The sequence below is a fragment of the Thermobia domestica genome, chromosome 15 (assembly GCF_964235325.1).
Source record: "Thermobia domestica chromosome 15, izTheDome1.hap1.1, whole genome shotgun sequence".
NCBI classification, from domain to species: Eukaryota; Metazoa; Arthropoda; class Insecta; order Zygentoma; family Lepismatidae; genus Thermobia; species Thermobia domestica.
The window spans coordinates 99947360-99966910 of record NC_137468.1 but is presented as its reverse complement, the minus strand read 5'-3'; the positions used below and the strand labels follow the sequence as shown (position 1 = coordinate 99966910).

Here is a 19551-nt window from a genome sequence, read left to right as displayed (position 1 = left end):
CGTGAAAATTATATTTTGTTTTATATAATTGTAATATTTAATAATCTTTAAGTAATATTAAATTTATATATATACATAAGTATACGAGTGAGACAAGAATAAAGACTAGGGGGCCGCGGTGGCTCAGTGGTAGAGCGTTCACCTCTGGTGCTTGGGATCCCGGGTTCGAGCCCAGCCCCCACCAAGTGAACTTTGTGGTGGACAAACACCGTGTGCGTGGGTTTTCTCGGGGTTCTCCCGTTTCCTCCCACTTTCTTCATTCCACCATTTCATTCATTACTCATCATCGCAGTCTCCTTTAGCCTAACCGGCATAAACGTGGGACGTAAAACTCATAGATTTCATTTCATTTCAAGAATAAAGACTAAGTAAATAACTTGAAAAAAGAGGAGTTGGCAACAACTGTTTTGATGACGTAATCTCTCACCTCTCCTCTATTTATGCTTCAAGTTTCGACTCAGCTGGTCATGACAGTTGGGAGTATTACATCAGTAAACATATGCAACTGCATTCTGCCGGAAAAAAATGTCTAATGTAAAAACTGAACAGAAAATCAACATCAAGTTTCTTGTGAAATTTAAATCAGAAAAAAAAAATGTTAACAGAGGCTTAAGGAGATGAAACTGTCTCGGGCACGTGTGTTTGAATTGCATAATCGATTTTCGGAGGGACGGGACACTGTGAAAGATGATGAACATTCTGAGCGCTCAAGGTCAGCAATTCCAGACCAAAATATTGCCAGAGTTAGTGAGGTGATCCGGAATGACCGAAAGACCGAAAGTGTTCGTGCAGTGGCGGAGTTGGTTAACTTGTATAAGGAAGTTGTTCGACGCATTTTCACTGAGGAATTACACATAAGAAGGATTTGTGCGAAGAGTATTCATTGTTCAATAGCTTTGTCCGATGACCAAACAGAGGTGCCATAAAGACTTCTGTGTGGACATGTTAGGACTCATCAGAAACGAACCAAATTTGTTGGAATCTGTTGTAACATGTGATGAAACATGGATTTTTACCTATGATCTTGAAAGTAAGCGCCAGTCGATACAGTGAAAATATAATATATATATATATATATATATATATATATATATATAGAAAGAAAAAGAAAGAAAGAAAGAAAGAAAGAGACAGACAGACAGACAGACAGACACACACACACACACACACACACACACACACACACACACTCACTCACTCACACACTCACACACACACACACACACATACACACACACACACACACACACACACACACACACACACACACAAAGCAGATGTCAAAATCAAAATTCAAGGCAATATTGAATAAGGGAATTATAACGATTGAATGGATTCCCAGTGGTCAGACTGTTACTACTACATTGATTTAGCACTACTACATTGAAGTACTTAAAGGACTTTGTGAAAAATTTGGCAAAAAAGGCCACAGTTATGGAGTGATGGATAGCTGTTGCACCAGGACAATACACCCGCTCACAAGGTGCTATCTGTCAAGCAGTTTCTGACCAGCAAAAACATTAATGTGATGGAACATCCCCCTTACTCACCAGATTTGACTCCCTGCAGCCTTTTTTTTTTATTTGTTGCAGTTAAATTTTGCATAAAGAGAACCCATTTTATCTTAGTTAAAGATGTTCACGCGAAAACAGAGATTCTTCTGAAGGGCCTTCCAAACACCTTGTTCCAGTAATGTTACCAGCAATGGCAGCACCGAATGAATAAGTGTGTGAATGCTGAAGGGGACTACTTTGAAGGTGATAACATAGAGAACTAATTCTGCAAATACATTGATTTATTGGAGCAGTCTCGATTTTTTTCTGTCACATATCGTAATGCAAATTTATTGTGAAAAAGCAAAGCATATTTAACTAGAGTTGAAGAAGAATTCAGTTAAATCAGATCATTAAAAGTTCAGTTCATTTCAAAAGAAACAGGAAAAAAAGTTCCCATGTAGATCAATGAATTTAAAACTAAATATGGCGTAGATACTCAACAGTGTTAATTTAAGCAAAACAGGTCTCCGTGGTATCCTGCGAAAGAAAGCTCTGTGATATTACTACAGGATCGCCTTAATTATTATTTTCGATATTAATATCATAAAATCCCTTCCAGACTTGCTAATTTATTCGTACACTGCACGAGGATAAAACTCGTATGTCTGCCGGATGTCTCAATTAAACATTGGTACTTTCGGGTCATTTTATATTAAGCGAATAAAGAACGATGGACAATATCCAAAATGCTACTGGAATCAGTCCGATTAGTCATTTCAGTATGCGGATAACACATGCACACATTGTTGGAAAATCCAAACACGTTTTTCAAGTAGTGAAACCTAAACCCCTCTCTGTTTGCCACTATCGGTTTCACTGAAAGATACCACACAAGACCATTGGCCAATTTATAGAAAATAAGTGTATTTTGATGCAAAAACTGTTATAGAATGTAACACGTGTATATATATATATATATATATATATATATATATATATATATATATATGGGTCATTTGCAAATAAATTGGCTTTTTGGAGACTAAAAACGGCGAAACTTAAATAATTAAAATATCATTCTCATAATTAGCACTCATCATACGCACTAAAAATATAAACCGTTCATGGTCGAGGCCAACTCATTTATTAAGAATTTCACAATTTTTACAGCAAAAAGGAAAATCCATGCATCAGGAGAATGACAGCGAAGCCAGGAGAATGACATAATTTTTTAAATTTTATGTTTATAACTGGCAGCCAGAGACTCACATAACCTTAAGCGTTAATACAAGGATAATCTTTAACTATAGTTAAAAACTAAGGAGTCAGAGCGTGAAAAAAGTTTAAAATTATATTATTATATAAAAATATGGGGAACATAAAATAATAAAGCGATATGTATGACATAATACCTAGTTTTAATTACAAGATGCATACAAACGTATATAATATATTGCATGTTTTAGAAAATGATATATAACAGTAACATCACAGTCGTTCAATCTAATTTAAATTCACATTTCTATGTGCGAAACTAGGAACAGCAACATGCTAGTTTAAAGAATATAGCCTATGGCACAAATTCTAATTTGAAACTCGACGGCTATAAGACAAGAAGTCTGAAAATAAACATACCGTTTCATCATACAAGCTTTGTTTGTTGGAAAGTATAAATTTAATGCAATTGATATATTTTTCACATAACTTCTATAAAACAAGATCTTATCTAAAAGAGTGTGACTTTTGTCGGTATTCAATAATAAATGTAAGAGACCGATCATTAGCTTTTACAATACTAAAGAAGTAAATGTATTATTAAATTTAAAAGAACTTACACAGAGTACTTTTTTACTATTCTATACTTAAAATTTATAGAACTCACGCTGTCCTTTTACAATAATTTCTGGTTGTGGAAGAACTTCACTAACTTCATGAACATTACAACTGTATGTAATACCATTGAGGTTTCTCTTCATAGTCTCGTGTCTTTATCACATTGAATAAGATACTCAATATTCACTTCACCATCCTTCACATCACTTCTACACAGTGCAATGTACTGAAATGACCTTTTCCTATCCTTTATATTAACGCGAATAAATGTTCCCTCTTTAATGCGTCCCGAAGTAGCAACGTTCGCACAAGATGCATCATCATCACTACTATAAATGTCTTCAACTCTGAGTTTATCTTTGGTTGGAATTTGAGAATTAGAGTACTGGCCTAATTCATAGTGATAACAATAGCCTGTACAATCAAAACAAGACAGCATTCTCATTCTGAGTAATCGTCTGTTACTTGTGTCCTTTTCAGTGACCACTTGATGTACAGACATGGTTCCTTTAAATTTTTTTACCTTTCTCCTGGATAATTTACGCTGCATTTGTTTAATATCATCCGATGATATCTCTTCAATGATTACACTTTGCATGCTCTCTTTTAAACACTTGACTAAAGCTGCTGAGTTTGCAATATCCTTACCCTGTGCTACTAGGTTGTCTGCCACTCGTTTGCACGTGCCTCCAATGCCATCTGGTGCGCCTTTACCATGACCAGCTTCATGATAGTTCCAGGTGGCTTTAGATATGTTTGGGTAAATTTCAAAAAAATCACTGCACAAAACACTAAACATCAAGTTATTCCTATATTGAGTAACAGGGCTGTCACTCCAGAAATGAATTATATCTATAGTCGGAGGCAGTTTTTTCATCACTGGTTGAAGATGGGCCCAAATCGCAGGTACTCCATGTAGAAGGTTACTGGACAGAGTACAAAAACTTCGTATATTAATGTTAGACTCATTTTTGTCGCGGGTATAAACGACCACCGTGTGCATTGCCACTTGTTGTCTTGATCCTCCAAAGTTAAATGACTGTATTTCTTCTGAATATTTACAGGCATAATTCTCACTAAAATCCATGTGAATTATTGCTTCTCTTTGAGTTATGGTCTCTTTTTGCAATCTCAAACTATTTTGTTGGTGTCTTACTCGAGCCACATGCTTCGAAAATTCATCTACTGTTTCTATTAACTCATTTGCTATTTTTGAAACTGTCGTATTTATTTTTTCTTTAACAACTTTTTTCACCGATTTGACCGATCCATTGCTATCTGTATAATTTTCAGTTTTTGTGATCCACTTTGAATATTCGGCTTCATGATCATCAAATTCCTTGAAAATGATTGTTTTCTTGTTGCATCTTTCACATTCTCTTAATAAACATTGTTCCTCTTGCGAGTCACAGCAAATTATTTCTAACACCGAGTCTGGTTTTGACACATCTAAACAGCCATATGCATAGATAGCTTTGATTAACATTTCCATATTTGAATGCTTCACACATTTGCACATCTCTCTTTCACCGATAGTCATTTTCGTCACCCATTTTGGCCGGTACCGGGTAAACGTGCTATAGCTAATATACTTCCTTCCCGGGTTATCTCTCAAATACTTTGTATATAAGGTGGTCATGTTATCTTCCAATACTCTTCGTTGATGCTTTCCACACTTAGAACTGACATAATCCTTTTTTCCTGGGAATATTCTACTGACATTGTCTTGCTCGTAAAACGAGATGATATCCTGTTGAAGCTTCAGAGTAGCTGTCTTGCGCACTCTGGTATTTTCTGCCTCTAACATTTTTACGCGCCCTCTCTTCAGAAATCTAGCTGCGGACAACATCCGATACTTTTTTAATATTTTTCCTCTGGTTATTAAGTGTAACATTCGTTTTTTTCTCTCCGAACCCCCACCCTTCATTGTCTCAACTGATTGTGTTAACTGTTGATTAATAACTTCACCAAAGAGAAGTCCTTTTCTTATTTCACTTTTATTTCTTGAAGCTATGAGCTTTCCTACTTTCTTTCTTGGAGTTAAAAATGATTCTTTGTTTGAGCTAATTTCCCTAGAAGATTTAGTTTTCAATCTTTGCAGCCGTTTCTTGTATTTATCCAACTTTCTCTTCAGACATTTAATCACTTCATCTTTTACTCTCAACTCGCGATTTTTTTCTCTTCTCACTTTCTTTTTCTCCTGTTCTGTTGTCTTTATAATTTCTGCTACAATTTCTGGGGAATGTGGAACATCCTTCCGTTCCGAAGCGCTGTCTGGTGGGATAATATCACAAGAAATAGTCGTATTAATTGCTACTCTCCGCCTTTGTCTCATTCTTGCTGTGTTTTGACGCCACTGTTTTCTCTTCATTCGCTTTTCCCTTTCTGACATTTCTTTGATGAGTTTAACCTGTCCTTTCTTCCGTCTTCTTTGGTATTTCATTCTGGACTTTTCTTTCAATTCTGCAGCGAAGGAAGGACACTCCGCAGCTTTTTGCTTCAGTCTCTCATATCTTCGACGTTCAGCTTCCCTTTTTTTCCGAAGACGCTCTTCATTACTTTGCTTCTTTCTCGCCATCTGCAAGTGACAAGGAAGTCCACTTCAGATTCCTTATAAGTAACGTCTGAGTGCTCTGACTCCTGATCACGTAGCAGTTGCCATTCTCCTGGCTAGTCGGTCATTCTCCTGGCACGAAAATGCCAGGAGAATGACTGCGTAATTATGACAGGAGAATGGCATTTCGGTAACATTTCGTTAAAATCTTACATCGTATTTACCTGTTACATGAAATGATGTACTCATTTTAAACATATATGTTTTGTCTCTCTCAAGAAAGCTAATTAATTTATATATTGTAAAAAACAAACTAAAATGACTTACCAGAAGAATGACTGGAAATGCTGCAAAGAATCACACACCTACTTCGCAGTACACTTACTCAGAAACTGGCTGACGCAACACGCAGGTTGAACAGTGTTGCCAATATCACAGATATAGAAGGTACTATCTGTATAAAAATGAACTCTTACGATTTTGTACATGTAATCAAATGTGATCTTGAAAGAGAAGAGAAATCATCCAGGAGAATGACAGAAATATTAAGGACAGAGTTTGATGTTATAGAAACTATTATGAAAATAGTTTTTTTGCTTTCTCTTTTTGAATTGAAAAAGTGCCATATATTTCAAATATTGTATGTGAAATTTATGAAATAGAATTGACATCAAAAGAAAATATAGAAGAGTTATTAGTAATAATTGTACATAGGGACACCCAGGAGAATGACATTTCTATTCATCTTTCCTCTCAAAATATATTAAATCATTACGAACTATGTAAAAAATACCGATTACCAGATTGATATACTTATAAATAATATGTCTCTCGAAAAGAACTCATTTTTAAAAACAATTTTTTAACCTACTATTGAAAGACTTCAAAAGGCCAATCTATTTGCAAACGACCCATATATATATATATAATGCACATAGCAACCATCATCTACAGGTACAATATGATATAATAAATACCTAATTTTGTTAACTAACTCACACTATGATTTAAATGTAATTCCAATACACAGTACTAATTATCTACAAAACACCAAGGCATTTTCTTCATTGATTGTATATTTCTTCCGTGTATGACGATAGCGGCAGATAAGATCGTCAATTTAAGGAAATGCTCCAAAAATTCAGATTGTCTTATCTCCTTAAGTAATAAAACACCAAAAACGGTCCGAAGTTATGGATTTACAGTTACAATCACTTTAATAACATATACTGACCAGCAACAACTTACGCTGGTATCTTTTTACCTTTTTTCCTTTATCTTCACAATGTGAATCGGTTCAAAATTGATTATAAATTTATTGTTTGCCTGAAAGTTCCCCAGACGATAAAGGATTCTAACACGTGAAGGAAAGCACAAACTGTCCATCCATAGCTCAATAAATCTATCTGGACTATGCTAACAAAGTTCTTGCAACGTAGAAAGAATGCGAAGGGAAAGCCATTTTACAACAAAGAAAAGCAATCTTACAGAGCAGATCGTCCACAGTAAATAACATCCTCATTCGGCTACAAGTCGAAAGTTTAAAAGGGCTTAACCACCAATTTAGCGGCTTGCATGTAATATACGAAAGAGACAAGTGAAACTGAAATTACACTTCATATACATAATTGAGATTTATTAAAATTTCGCATTATTATTTACAATAAATGTATATACACAAATTTACGCAATATTATCATACAATTTAACTACGTCATTATGACTTTCCAGTTTATCATATACCTGACTAACACTCTGTAAATCACTGTCACTCAGAGAGACTGTTGTTTGAGGTAAAAATTCTAGTCCTGAATACTTGATATTGTATTTTAGATCTTCTAGTTTCTTTTTCACTGCATAGAAGTCTTTAGGATCACATAAAAACTGGAAGGTAAAACAAAATTACATTATCAAACATATACTTGCACACAAAAATCACTTAACATTATCTTACGTTGCAGACAGATTGTTTAATTCAATATTTAGTAGTTATGGTTATCTTCATTGGGGATAAATAGCTTAGAGATGATATTTTAGAATATACGAGGGCTGTCCAGAAAGTACTAGACGTTTTGGCCTATCGCGGCAGTGGGTGGGGCTAGAGTCGCCATCTTGGTGTCAGAACGTTGCTACACTCAGTACGCATCCAGCTGCGGTAGTGTGAGAACTGTGACGCTCTTATTGTGCTTTCTGTGACGTGTTGCAATGTGAGCTGCAATAGAAAATCTCGCCTCTTGTGAGGTGCATTCTGTAATTAGCTTTTTGTTGGCAAAAAATCACAAACCAATTGAAATCCATCGCCAACTGTGTGAAGTGTACGGACATAGAATAATGAGTGAAGGAGTTGTTTTTTTCACGACAACACACGGCCACACACAGCTCTTGGATAGTTTTGGACGATAGGTGTTCGATCACCCACCATACAACCCGGATTTGGCGCCGAGCGACTACCACCTCTTCCCAGTGATGAAGACATGGCTCGCTACACAACCCGCTTTGATACTGACGGCGAACTCATGCCGGTATAAGCCAGTGGTTGAAATCGCAGGCGGCAGATGTCTACCACGACGGTATTGAAAAACTTGTGCCACGGTAATGATAAGTGTCTCAATTTGTGTGGCGATTATATGGAAAAATAGCTTAAGAATGTGCCTTTTAAATGTATATAATACAATTTGATTTGTTCATTTTGTTACATTTTTATTTCAAAACGTGTTACTTTCCGGAGAGCCCTCGTAATCTGGAAAGGAATAAACAACCAATGGAAACTGTACAAATAAGTGAGTGAATCTTTTTGAATGATGAATTCTTTGCCGCTGAAAATCTGCATACAGACACCACTGCCATTTCATATGATTTGCTTAATCGCTTAAATATTAATGCTGTACAAGATCGATAGCAATCTTGGGACACTGATACTGAAGTATACCTTTACCAAGCTCTTTATTGTGATACCAGCAAGATCACAATACTTGGTATGGTTTGTGAGAAACTGCTAAAACTTCAATTTCTGTTAAACTACAATATCGTTCAAAGATAAGACACGTATCAGTTGCTAGATCACATCAACCTAAACAAAATCACACGCTTGAGGGTACATTCTTATGTACGGTTGTCAAAACACTTAAATTTTTCTCCTGCAAAATACTGTTTTCATGTACTATATATATGTTAAAAAAACTGTTAACCAGCAGATTGTATCTACTGTTGTTTGCCTTCTTCTAACGATGAGGCCTACACTCCCAACAGTGGCAGAGATCCTCCTTATAGCTACGAACATACTAGTTATATGTTTTTTCATTTTCATATTTAAATTTATATCGGGTGTTCCAAAAATTACACTCACGGACAACAGAGAGCTATTCTACACATCAAAATAAAGCGAAAATGCTATATAATGGTATACCTTCCGAGGCCTCCTTGAACCATTATTGGGAATCAAAAGTTTCACTATGTGGCACAAATTAACTTGGAAGCATTAGCATTGCTCAAGGAATCCATCAATTAGTTACATCGACTGCCACACTAATAGATGGCTTTACCAACTTTGACTTCCTTCTGAAAAGAATAATGTAACTATTTAATGGATTGGTAGATCTATTCTATGGTTCTTTATCTGCGACGTTGCCACATAGTGCAATTCGTATCTTCAGGCGAGGACCCAAAAGGTGTATAATTAAAAATATTTTTCACTTTATTTTGACTTGTACAATCCGCGGCAAAAAACCTGCAACATGAGCATATAAGTTTATTGTGAAATGACGAAGGCTTTTGCTTCAAAATAAGTGTGCATGGGAGGAGGCCGAGGTTTATTCTGGCGTGATTCGTTCCACTTAGACTTTATGTTCATTCCATGTGCTGTTAGGCGTAGTTTCACAATAAACTTACATCCTCATGTTGCAGGTTTTTTGCCGCGGATTGTACAATAGCGCTCTGTACTCCATGGGCGCCATATTTAAAACACCCGATATATCTACAAAAAGCGGGTAAGATGAAATATGAGAATTTTCAAAATCTTATACATTAACTATTTTAAAATTTGTTCAGAGCATCGATTCTAATACGATTTTTTCTGGCTTCCTCGATTAGTCTGCCATTTCTTTCTTCGCTCAATTAGCTCGCCGATTATCTCACAGTCAATACCAAATTACAGACCAACTTCCAAAAAGAAATTCAAATCAAGTTCTAAATTACAATTGATTACATTTAATTGACATTATTACTGAATCATGCTAATGTGATTTCCAATTTTCTAGATTAAAGTTCGCTACCTCTTAATTCAAGAAACTTTCCAATTGCTTCAAGAGGCTGAGTCTCCACCAAAAATTCTATGTTCCTATCGAGTGTAGAAATCACATGTATCAAAGCATGCATTAGCATTTCGCCTATACGAAACACACGAATTCCGTACTAAAAATTTATTAAAAAATGTAATGACCTACACAGTAGAAACGATCGAAACATTTTACTTGAGTTGAGTTTTTCTACACTTTTTCATTTTTATAAAGGTAACCAAGAAAGCTCTGTCGCTTTTTGTGGAGGTCTGTATTCAATTGGCATTATGAGTTGAATGCGAATGGAAATAAGGCGAAAAGTTCAGTTACACCGTGAACCTGCGTAAAGACAGGGTGAACATGGAACCTCCACAGAGCGTTATAAGCGCGTGTATGCTGCACGAGTTCAAACTCGGATCAAACGCCGCTGCAGCGGGGCGGAAAATATGCTAGGTCTTTAGTGAATGTGTCGTGACTATGCGGACAGTGCAGCGGTGGTTTAACAAGTTTAAGGACGGTGACGAAACACTCGAAGACGCACTACTTACCGGAAGACCAACACATGTACAAAATGAAGATCTTCAGGCAGCAATTGAGCGAACAGTGGCCAGATATGTGAGGAACTGGGACTACAATTCAGTGTGAGTGGAGAAATCATTCGGCAGCACCTCTGAATCGCTAAGGGATCCTCCTATTACAGGACAACGCTAAGCTTCAAGTCAGACGCACTCGCCAACCCAAAAATAATGGTCGCTAGTATCTCTCACGTACAAATTTGAGAGCCTCAGACTTCACATTCCGTGTTTTCTCTCACCCAGTGACAATTATTTTCGTACGAAACACAAGCTTTGCAGCCCTGTGAGTTTAGGAAAAAAAACATTCCTAGTGAACACTGGTCGCCAGCTCTAAATTTCTAGTCGCCAATGGCGGCCTGGCGACCGGAAATTTTGCGCCCTGTCTTAGAGGACGCCAGTTCAAATCTCTAGTAGAAGTGCAAAATGCTTGATACCTTCTTTGCTTCACGGCCCACCAAGTTCTACCGCGATGGAATCCATGGCCTTCCAGAACGTTGGCAGAAGGTCGTCAATGCTGATGGGGACTATTTGTGATCTTCCAGGTACGTCTTAGGTGACATATCAATGTTCGAAGGTGGTGGGTAAAAAACTGATAGAACTTTCTCGGTTACCTTTATAAACAAAATCATTACCAACCAATAAGAGTACGACCTAAGCCTCCACGGAAACTTAAGCTATTTTAAAGAAAACTATATTTAAGAGGAAATTACGAATATTCCTTGCGTATTTTTCTTCGTTCTGTATTACAAAAATTTCAGCATCTCAAATAATTTCTGATTGCCTTTTTTATGTTCACTTCGCCTTGAAGTTAAAGAATCAAGTTGCCTATCTACATATTGAGTTGTTCCTCAACGTGTTCAGAATTATACAATACTTTCTTACACATCCCCGTAGTAAATTATTAACGGATTATAAAAATGGCACATGCACTAATTCACTTAAAACTGTGAAATAGAATTATTAAGAAAAAAAAAATCATTTACATAGTAAGACATCAAATTCTTCAAACTTCAAGATGAAGTGAACTTGAAAAAGGCAATCAGAAATTATTACAGGTGCGGAAATTATTGCAATAAGAAATGAAAAAAAATATGCAAGGAATGTTTATAGTTCCTTTTATTATTAATAATAAGTGCGTATTATACAAAATGGAAACCTTACCGTAATTAGATTTATTTATTTCTACAAAAATAAACCTGAAACATGTCCTTAAAGTTTAAGTGGACTGACTTGTTTGTCTCTGAATGGTATCAATCGCAAGCTATAGGCTCGATTGCGAAACCTCGAGAAAACAGGCATACGCAGAGCTTTATGAAGTCGGATAGCTGCTAGGAAAGATTATATATATATATGACTTTGTTTTAACCCTGTCATTACGTATAGCTAGTGTTTGTGACATAAGAAACGTTAATAGATCAAAATTAGAAACATGTTTTTATTCAAGGAACGTCACCTATTAAACCCAGAGCACAAATTTATTTGACAAGTACTTTTTTTCTTATTCAAGTTTCGAACTCCCAACGACCCGGATGATGGAGACTTTCGAATATCGACAATGAAGAATTAAAACTTTCTGCTTTTTTTTCTTTTTTCTTTATATATATATATATATATATATATATATATATATATATATATTAAGCATTTCAGTAAGTACCAATTTAATAAGTTTTATAAAGTCTTCCGTCTGCTCAATTTCTAATTACCTGAATTAGTAGTGATTTTGCTATAAACCTGCTTTATTGAGTCTCTTACCCTTCCGTCTGCTCAATTTTTAATTACCTGAATTATTAGTAGTGATTTTGCTATAAACCTGCTTTATTGAGTCTCTTACCTTCTCAGTATATTTGAAGATATTTTTTCCCCAGTGCTTTTACAACCAACACACTGCACACTCCCTGTGAATTTTGCACAAGGAACATACCTCACTCTCTTGGACTACTACTCAATTATGCTAGGATAATAATTTTAATTGCCAATTTATTGTTGCTCGTAAGGGTATCCTTAACAGAGTACGAAATTATGACATGTCATTAATTCTTAATGTGCTTACCTGAAAAACTTTCTGGTCATCTTCATCTTCGATTTCATGGACATCTTCTGCCCCTGCTTCAATTGCATGTTCCAAAGCATTCTCTAATGTCGTGTTCTCGCCTGGCAGTACGTTGATAATACCTTTATGATCAAAAAGGTGTTTCGCACCTCCATCACTAAATGTGGCACTAGAAGGAAATACATTTACTTATTTTCTAATACAAATCACGGCAATCTACATATAGATACATTTACCTGAAATACGTGTATATAATTATAATAATGGAATGCGAAGGATGTTATTTTTATGTGCTTGTAAAATTACAGTAGAGACCCTTATCAATTTAATAGAAATATCTGAAAGAAAGTGCAACTTACCACATTAATATGCGTTGGACCAACTTTCGCCCACAGGTCATGAATGGTAGCAAATAGTGTATTACGCCATTTCGCATGCAGCGCATCACTCATTCCGTAAGACAGAAGACAAGAAACGGAAATCTGCGCCGGATTTCATGTCAACGGACAATAGATGTTCAATTGTGTTCAGGTTCAAGGATTGGCCAGGTCAAGGGAAGTGTTCAACATCATTTCGATGAGTTCAAACCACACCGTAAGAGCTACAGCTGTGTGAACGGGCACATTATGCTTGAAACAACGTCTGGACCGTGAGATGGCGACATAATCACGGACAGTGACAGGACTGGTAAGTGCCAGCACAGGGCCCACTGAAAATTAGGTTATTCCGGCTCATAGCACCACAGAAAATGAAAGCTTTGAGTTTTATGCCCATGGTTATGCCGTGTGGGCCAAAGGAGACGGTGATTATGACTAATGACGGAAATAGTGAATGAAGAAAATGGAAGAAAACGGGAGAACCCCGAGAAAACCCACGCACACGGTGTTTGTCAACCACAAAGTTCACTTGGCGCGAGCTAGGATCGACCAGGACCCAACGCACCATAGGTGAACGCTTGAGCCACCACAACCCCTCATAGCATCACAAAGCCGCCGCCATTTTTCAAGATTGGGCAGAAACACTGAGCACCATACGTTTTTTTGGGCGTCCACCACACATAAACACGACCGTGTTTTGAAATAACGTGAATGATGTCCCATCCGATCATATCACACATTTCCAATGATCAGTAGTCCATGTTGCATGTTCATGGCATCATTTATTGGTGTTGTGCTAAAGCGATCCCCTTATCAGTGGTTTCACTCATGCAACCTCACCACGTCTAAGTCATATAACTCGCGGAAGACTGTGACTGTCGACACAGACTGTGCGAAGTACTAATTGAGTTCCTCCACCACTCGTACCACAGTAGCACGACGATTTTGAGTGAGAATCAGCTTTAATGCTCAGAAGGATCTATCACTGAGGATTGTCTTCCGACGACTGTTTCTCTTCACCGGTGTGGTTTTGCCGTGAGTTTTCTGGGCTATCATCAACTTAGACATCTTCCCTCGCGATACATTCAACACACTCGTAACTTTCATACTCGGGCTTGCACAACATAACCGAGCGTCAACAATTTATTTATTTATTTATTTATTTATTTGAAATTAGAGGTTTCCCATTTTACAGTATTGCTGTCTGCTCATTCTACTGCACACTGGCGTTTAACAGCTAGGCGCTACGGCCTCAGCCTGCCCACTGTCAACGCAAGTATTTGACCGTTTCTAATTCTAAGTGTTTCCATTAAATTGATAAGGGATGGGGGGTGCAATCCAAATGAAAAAATGAAATGAAATCTTTGAGTTTTACGTCCCACGATTATGCCGGTTAGGCTAAAGGAGACGATGATGATGAGGAATGAATGAAATGGTGGAATGAAGAAAGTGGGAGGAAACGGAAGAACCCCGAGAAAACCCACGAGCACGGTGTTTGTCCACCACAAAGTCCACACGGCGCGAGCTGGGATCGAACCAGGGATTCAAGCACCGGAGGTGAACGCTCTACCACGGAGCCACCGCGCCCCCAAGCAATCCAAATGAAATCGACCAATGATGGTTGCTGACAAAATTTAGTTTTTTATTAATTTTTTACCAAAGTTTGTACCACATTTAGGGAGTTGAAAACGGGTATTCATTTATTTTTTAGCCGCGCAGGTTTTGTCGTAGCGGCCATTTTGTATAGGCACCTGAGCACATTTTGAACTTTTTAGTGCATTCCGTTAAACGCTGTAACTTTCTAGGTTTAAAAGATAATGAGTTCAAACCAAAACCATATGAAAGATAATGAAATAGACAATATTCTATGTTCTGTGCACATTAAGACGTACTTCAGAACGTCGAGGAAAGAAGCTCTGAACATTGAGGTTAGAAACCTAGAAGTTGCAATTTTGGAATGTACATTTTGAAACGAAATAAATGAGACTCACCTTCAATTCTTTGTCTACATAGAGACTAGATAATAGACAACGTCCCAAACAAGTTTCAGATCTGAGAACTATATACTTGATTTTTTGGAAATTTTTAAACACTGCGAATTTTCGAAAATCGTGTATTTTCATCATCAAATATCTCAGGAAGGACAGACGTGAAAAATCCCAAATTTGCACAAAATAGACGACAGTTGTGCAGTAACAAGTGGGTAACATTACTGAGACTCGAGCGTTTCTGAGTTATAAGGGTTTTCTTCACTGGGACTTAATATCATGAAGCGCCATTAGAGTGAATATAAACTTTGTAGCAAAAGTCAAATGGGTAAAGTGTGCATAATTTATGAATCATATTTTGTACAAAAAACGAAAGTCGTCGTTATTTTTTTTCTGCCTGTAGCGCTGCTGTTAAGACACCAGTGAGGTAAATCGTTGACTAATTTGTGTACGGAGTTTGGCACTGATATTGAAAGTACGACCTGTAGGAGTAGTGGACTCTGTGGGTGTGAGTTTCCGGAAAACCTTAGTGATTGGCACCCACACTTTGTCATTCGTACAAAGTTTAAAAGAGGTTCTTGGGCCATGGGGATGGAAAAAGTGATCAAACAGATCGTTATTTTCCTGACTGATGTCTTCAATTCCTTAATTCACCATTTCTGTCCTAAATACAAGCTACGGTATCATTAGGTGCAAATGACAACATGCTATGTTCTGGAAGTACTGAAGTACTGCAATCAGTAAATTCATCTGATTATGAGTATTCATAATATCTGATTTGTGTTTTCGTCAGGAGTACAAATCTATGATATGATCTAGTTTTTTTTTTTTTTTTTTTTTTTTTTTTTTTTAAATACAAGTAGCAAATCTTGAATTTCTTGCTGTTTGACTGCATTTCTTCTGATGAAACATAAATAAATTGTATGTCTGAGATACTATAACAACACATCTGCACATCTGTTCAGGTTTTAAAATTGTAAATTTCACATCACTGCAACAACTTATAACTCAGAAACTATTCACGTCTCAGTGATGCAATTTTACTCAATTGTTACTGCACAACTATCGTCTATTTTGTGCAAATTTGGTATTTTCTACTTCTGTCCTCCCTGAGATATTTGATGGTGAAAATACACGATTTTTGAAAATTCGCAAAGTTTAAAAATTTCCAAAAAATCAAGTATAAGGTTCTTAGATCTGAAACTTGTTTGGGACGCTGTTTACTATCTAGTCTCCATGTAAACAAAGAATTGAAGGTGAGTCTTATTTATTTCGTTTCAAAATGTACATTCTAAAATGGCCATTTCAAGGTTTCCAACCTCAATGTTCAGAGCTTCTTTTCTCGACGTTCTAAAGTACGTCTAAATGTGCATAGAACACAGAATGTTGTCCATTCCATTATCTTTCATATGGTTTTGGTTTGAACTCATTATGTTTAAAACCTAAAAAGTTACAGTGTTTAATGGAATCCTCTGAAAAGTGTAAAATACGCTCAGGCGTCTGTACAAAATGGCCGCCACAAACAAACCTGCGCGGCTAAAAAATAAATGAATACCCGTTTTCAACTCCCTAAATGTGGTACAATCTTAGGTAAAAAAATTCAAAAATAAATAAATTTTGTCAGCAACCTTTGACTTGGAAATTAGTCGATTTCATTTGGATTGACCCAGGGCTTTTATTCTCACTTCCATACTCAATTTTTGAATATGTTATACCTTCAGTCTACAAGTTAATTGTAGCTTTCATTTAAAGGTTCTTGCTCTTGGACGTAGTGCTACCGTGAAGCCAAACGGTTCATGAGCATGCCTTCGGTGTGTGTAATCTAGGTTATATCCTCGGTGAAGTTTAGTGTTGATTCAAAATTTGGGGAAATATTTGAATTAGAAAGTAGCAAATTCCGTCCAGAAGGCCAGAAATAAGAACAAAGAGACCTGATGTGATGAACAGACATCACGTAAAACACACCTGAACAGCGATAACTCTAGTACGCAACAACGTAAAGGAGTTTAACACACGGATATCATTTCCCATTTCTTGACAGGAGCAACAGCTAAATAATTTTCTTCTGACATTAGATTTAAATTTATCCACATTTCACAATATTCGGATAACAAAAATGGTTAACAAATAAGCAACGGAATTCACTATCAAGGAATAATACAAGAACTAATAAACTGGTAGGCCATAGGTACCCAATCAGAAACACTAAAAGTTTAAGCAAGACGAAGACAAAAGAGACCACCGTCGAAAAACTTGATAATCCGCATTGTACTTTTTAAATGTATCTGATGCACTTTCCTAATATTAATTTAAAAATTGACACGAATATTAAGCACACAAAGTTTTTGAATATATTTGGTCTAGGAATTAATTCGTGCGGTTGGTACGCACACATTGAAGCTGTAGTACAAACACAAAATACATAAATACCTTAAGAAAAATATTGTCCATCGCTAGCCACCACTTTCGCCCATCTGTCAGGCAATGTACGGATTCCGTGGCGAAAGAAGTCCTCATCCTTGGAAGCGATCCAGTCAGAGACCCATGTTTCGATATCTTCTGAAGAAGTAAACCGCTGTCCAATCAAATCGTTGTTCATGCAATCGAACAAGTAGTAGTCCGAAGGAGCAACGTCTGGTGAATACGGCGGGTGGGGTAAAACTTCCCATCCGACATTTTCTAAATAGGTTTTGACCGGTTTTGCGACATGTGGGCGAGCGTTATCATGTTGAACAATAAGTTTATCATGTCTGTTCTCCCATTCTGGTCGTGTTCTGGCCAGAGCTTGCTTCAAACGCATTAATTGTCGTCGATAACGTTCTCCATTCATAGTTTCACCCGGTTGCAGCAGCTCATAGTACACCACACCTTTCATATCCCACCATATGCACAGCATAACCTTTGCACAGTGAATATCTCGTTTAGGTTGTGATGGACCTGATTCACCTGGTTTCATCCAGGCCTTTTTTCGTTTAGGGTTCTCGTAATGGATCCACTTCTCATCACCCGTAATAATTCGATGCAGAAACCCCTTTCTGCTCTGTCGTTGAAGCAGCAATTCGCAAATGGTTTTTCGTCTTTCAACGTCTCTGTCTTTCAATTCATGTGGAACCCAATGTGACATCTTTTGAATCATTCCCATGGCTTTCAAGCGTTTGGAGACTGTTGTTTGATCAACGCCTAATGCTGCTGCAAGTTGTTCCTGCGTTTGACACGAATCCTGCTCGAGCAATGCTGTCAATTCTTCGTCTTGAAATTTTTTTTGGCTGTCCAGCTCGCTCTTGGTCTGCCAAGCCGAAATCACCACTTCTAAACCGTGCAAACCACTTCTGACACGTTCGCTCAGCTAGAGCATGGTCACCATACACTTCCACCAAAATACGATGACTTTCAGTCGCACTTTTCTGCATGTTAAAGTAATGCAGCAGGACACCCCGCAAAAACACTTTATCAGGCACAAATTGCGCCATGTTCACTTAACTACAAACTGGTGTTGTTGACGCTTTAATCCACTGCCCTATACTACGAACGATACGCGATGACAGGGGTTTGCAACACATGTGTGGATACACGGAACTGTGGGACGCTCCGTTCGTTGCGCCATCTCTTGTCCACCCGCACGAATTAATTCCTAGACCAAATAGATTGATTAAAAAGGGAAACTCGAGTAGGTCATCAGAAACCGCGATTAACTTCAAAAACTTTATCCAAAAATTTTGTTATTGAGGATTATCAACTTTTTCAACCACACCCTTTCACTATATAGTTTTCCCATCATCTATGGCTTTCTGCCCTTTATAATGAAAATTTCACAGGTGGGTTTGAAAGTACTTCCTTTTTCTCTTCTTTTCTTTCAGTTTAACGTTCCACGATTAAGCAACGAGGCTAAGGGAGATATGATGATGATGAAAGTGTGTGAACCCCAAGAAAATCCACGCACACGTTGTTTGTGCACCACAAAACCCACTTGGGGGAGCTGGGATCGAAGCAGAGACTCGAGCACTGAGCCACTGCGACCCTTCAGAACTTCCTTATGTGATACTTTGTTCTTTTTTAAGAGTAAGGAACATGTCGAGGAAGGATATTTACCCTGCCAGGGGAGGAGGAGTTCATCCCATTCCCGAATGGGTGACCTGTACAAGCCATTGGGTCCGTAGTGCATGTGGTATTTCAACTATAATCTGGGTAGGCAGGGTTGAGATTAAACCCTCCTATAAATGGGTTGGACTCTTCCGGATTGTCGTCATACCGTGCGAGTTATTACCTTGAACTGCAGGGATGCATCCTGACACCAAAAGAAGAATGTAAGCTCGTTTCAACGCTCCAGTAGAGACATCGGATATGTCGGTAGGCTCTACTCGCCAAAGGCCTGGTCTATCGCGCAATGGGCGTATTTCATTA

At 37.4% G+C, this 19551-nt stretch overlaps 1 protein-coding gene across 1 annotated transcript in view; it reads right to left on the bottom strand.

Moving 5' to 3' along the window:
- Positions 1–7502: 7502 nt before the first annotated feature.
- LOC145671159 (translational activator of cytochrome c oxidase 1) overlaps positions 7503–19551 on the bottom strand; it is a 48105-nt gene continuing 36056 nt past the window's right edge. The window contains exons 4-5 of the mRNA XM_081739994.1: positions 12786–12954; positions 7503–7767 (exon numbers count right to left, since the gene is read on the bottom strand). Coding sequence (XP_081596120.1) covers positions 7567–7767; positions 12786–12954 — 370 coding nt within the window. The 3' untranslated portion in view covers positions 7503–7566. The remainder of the gene's footprint in view (positions 7768–12785; positions 12955–19551) is intronic.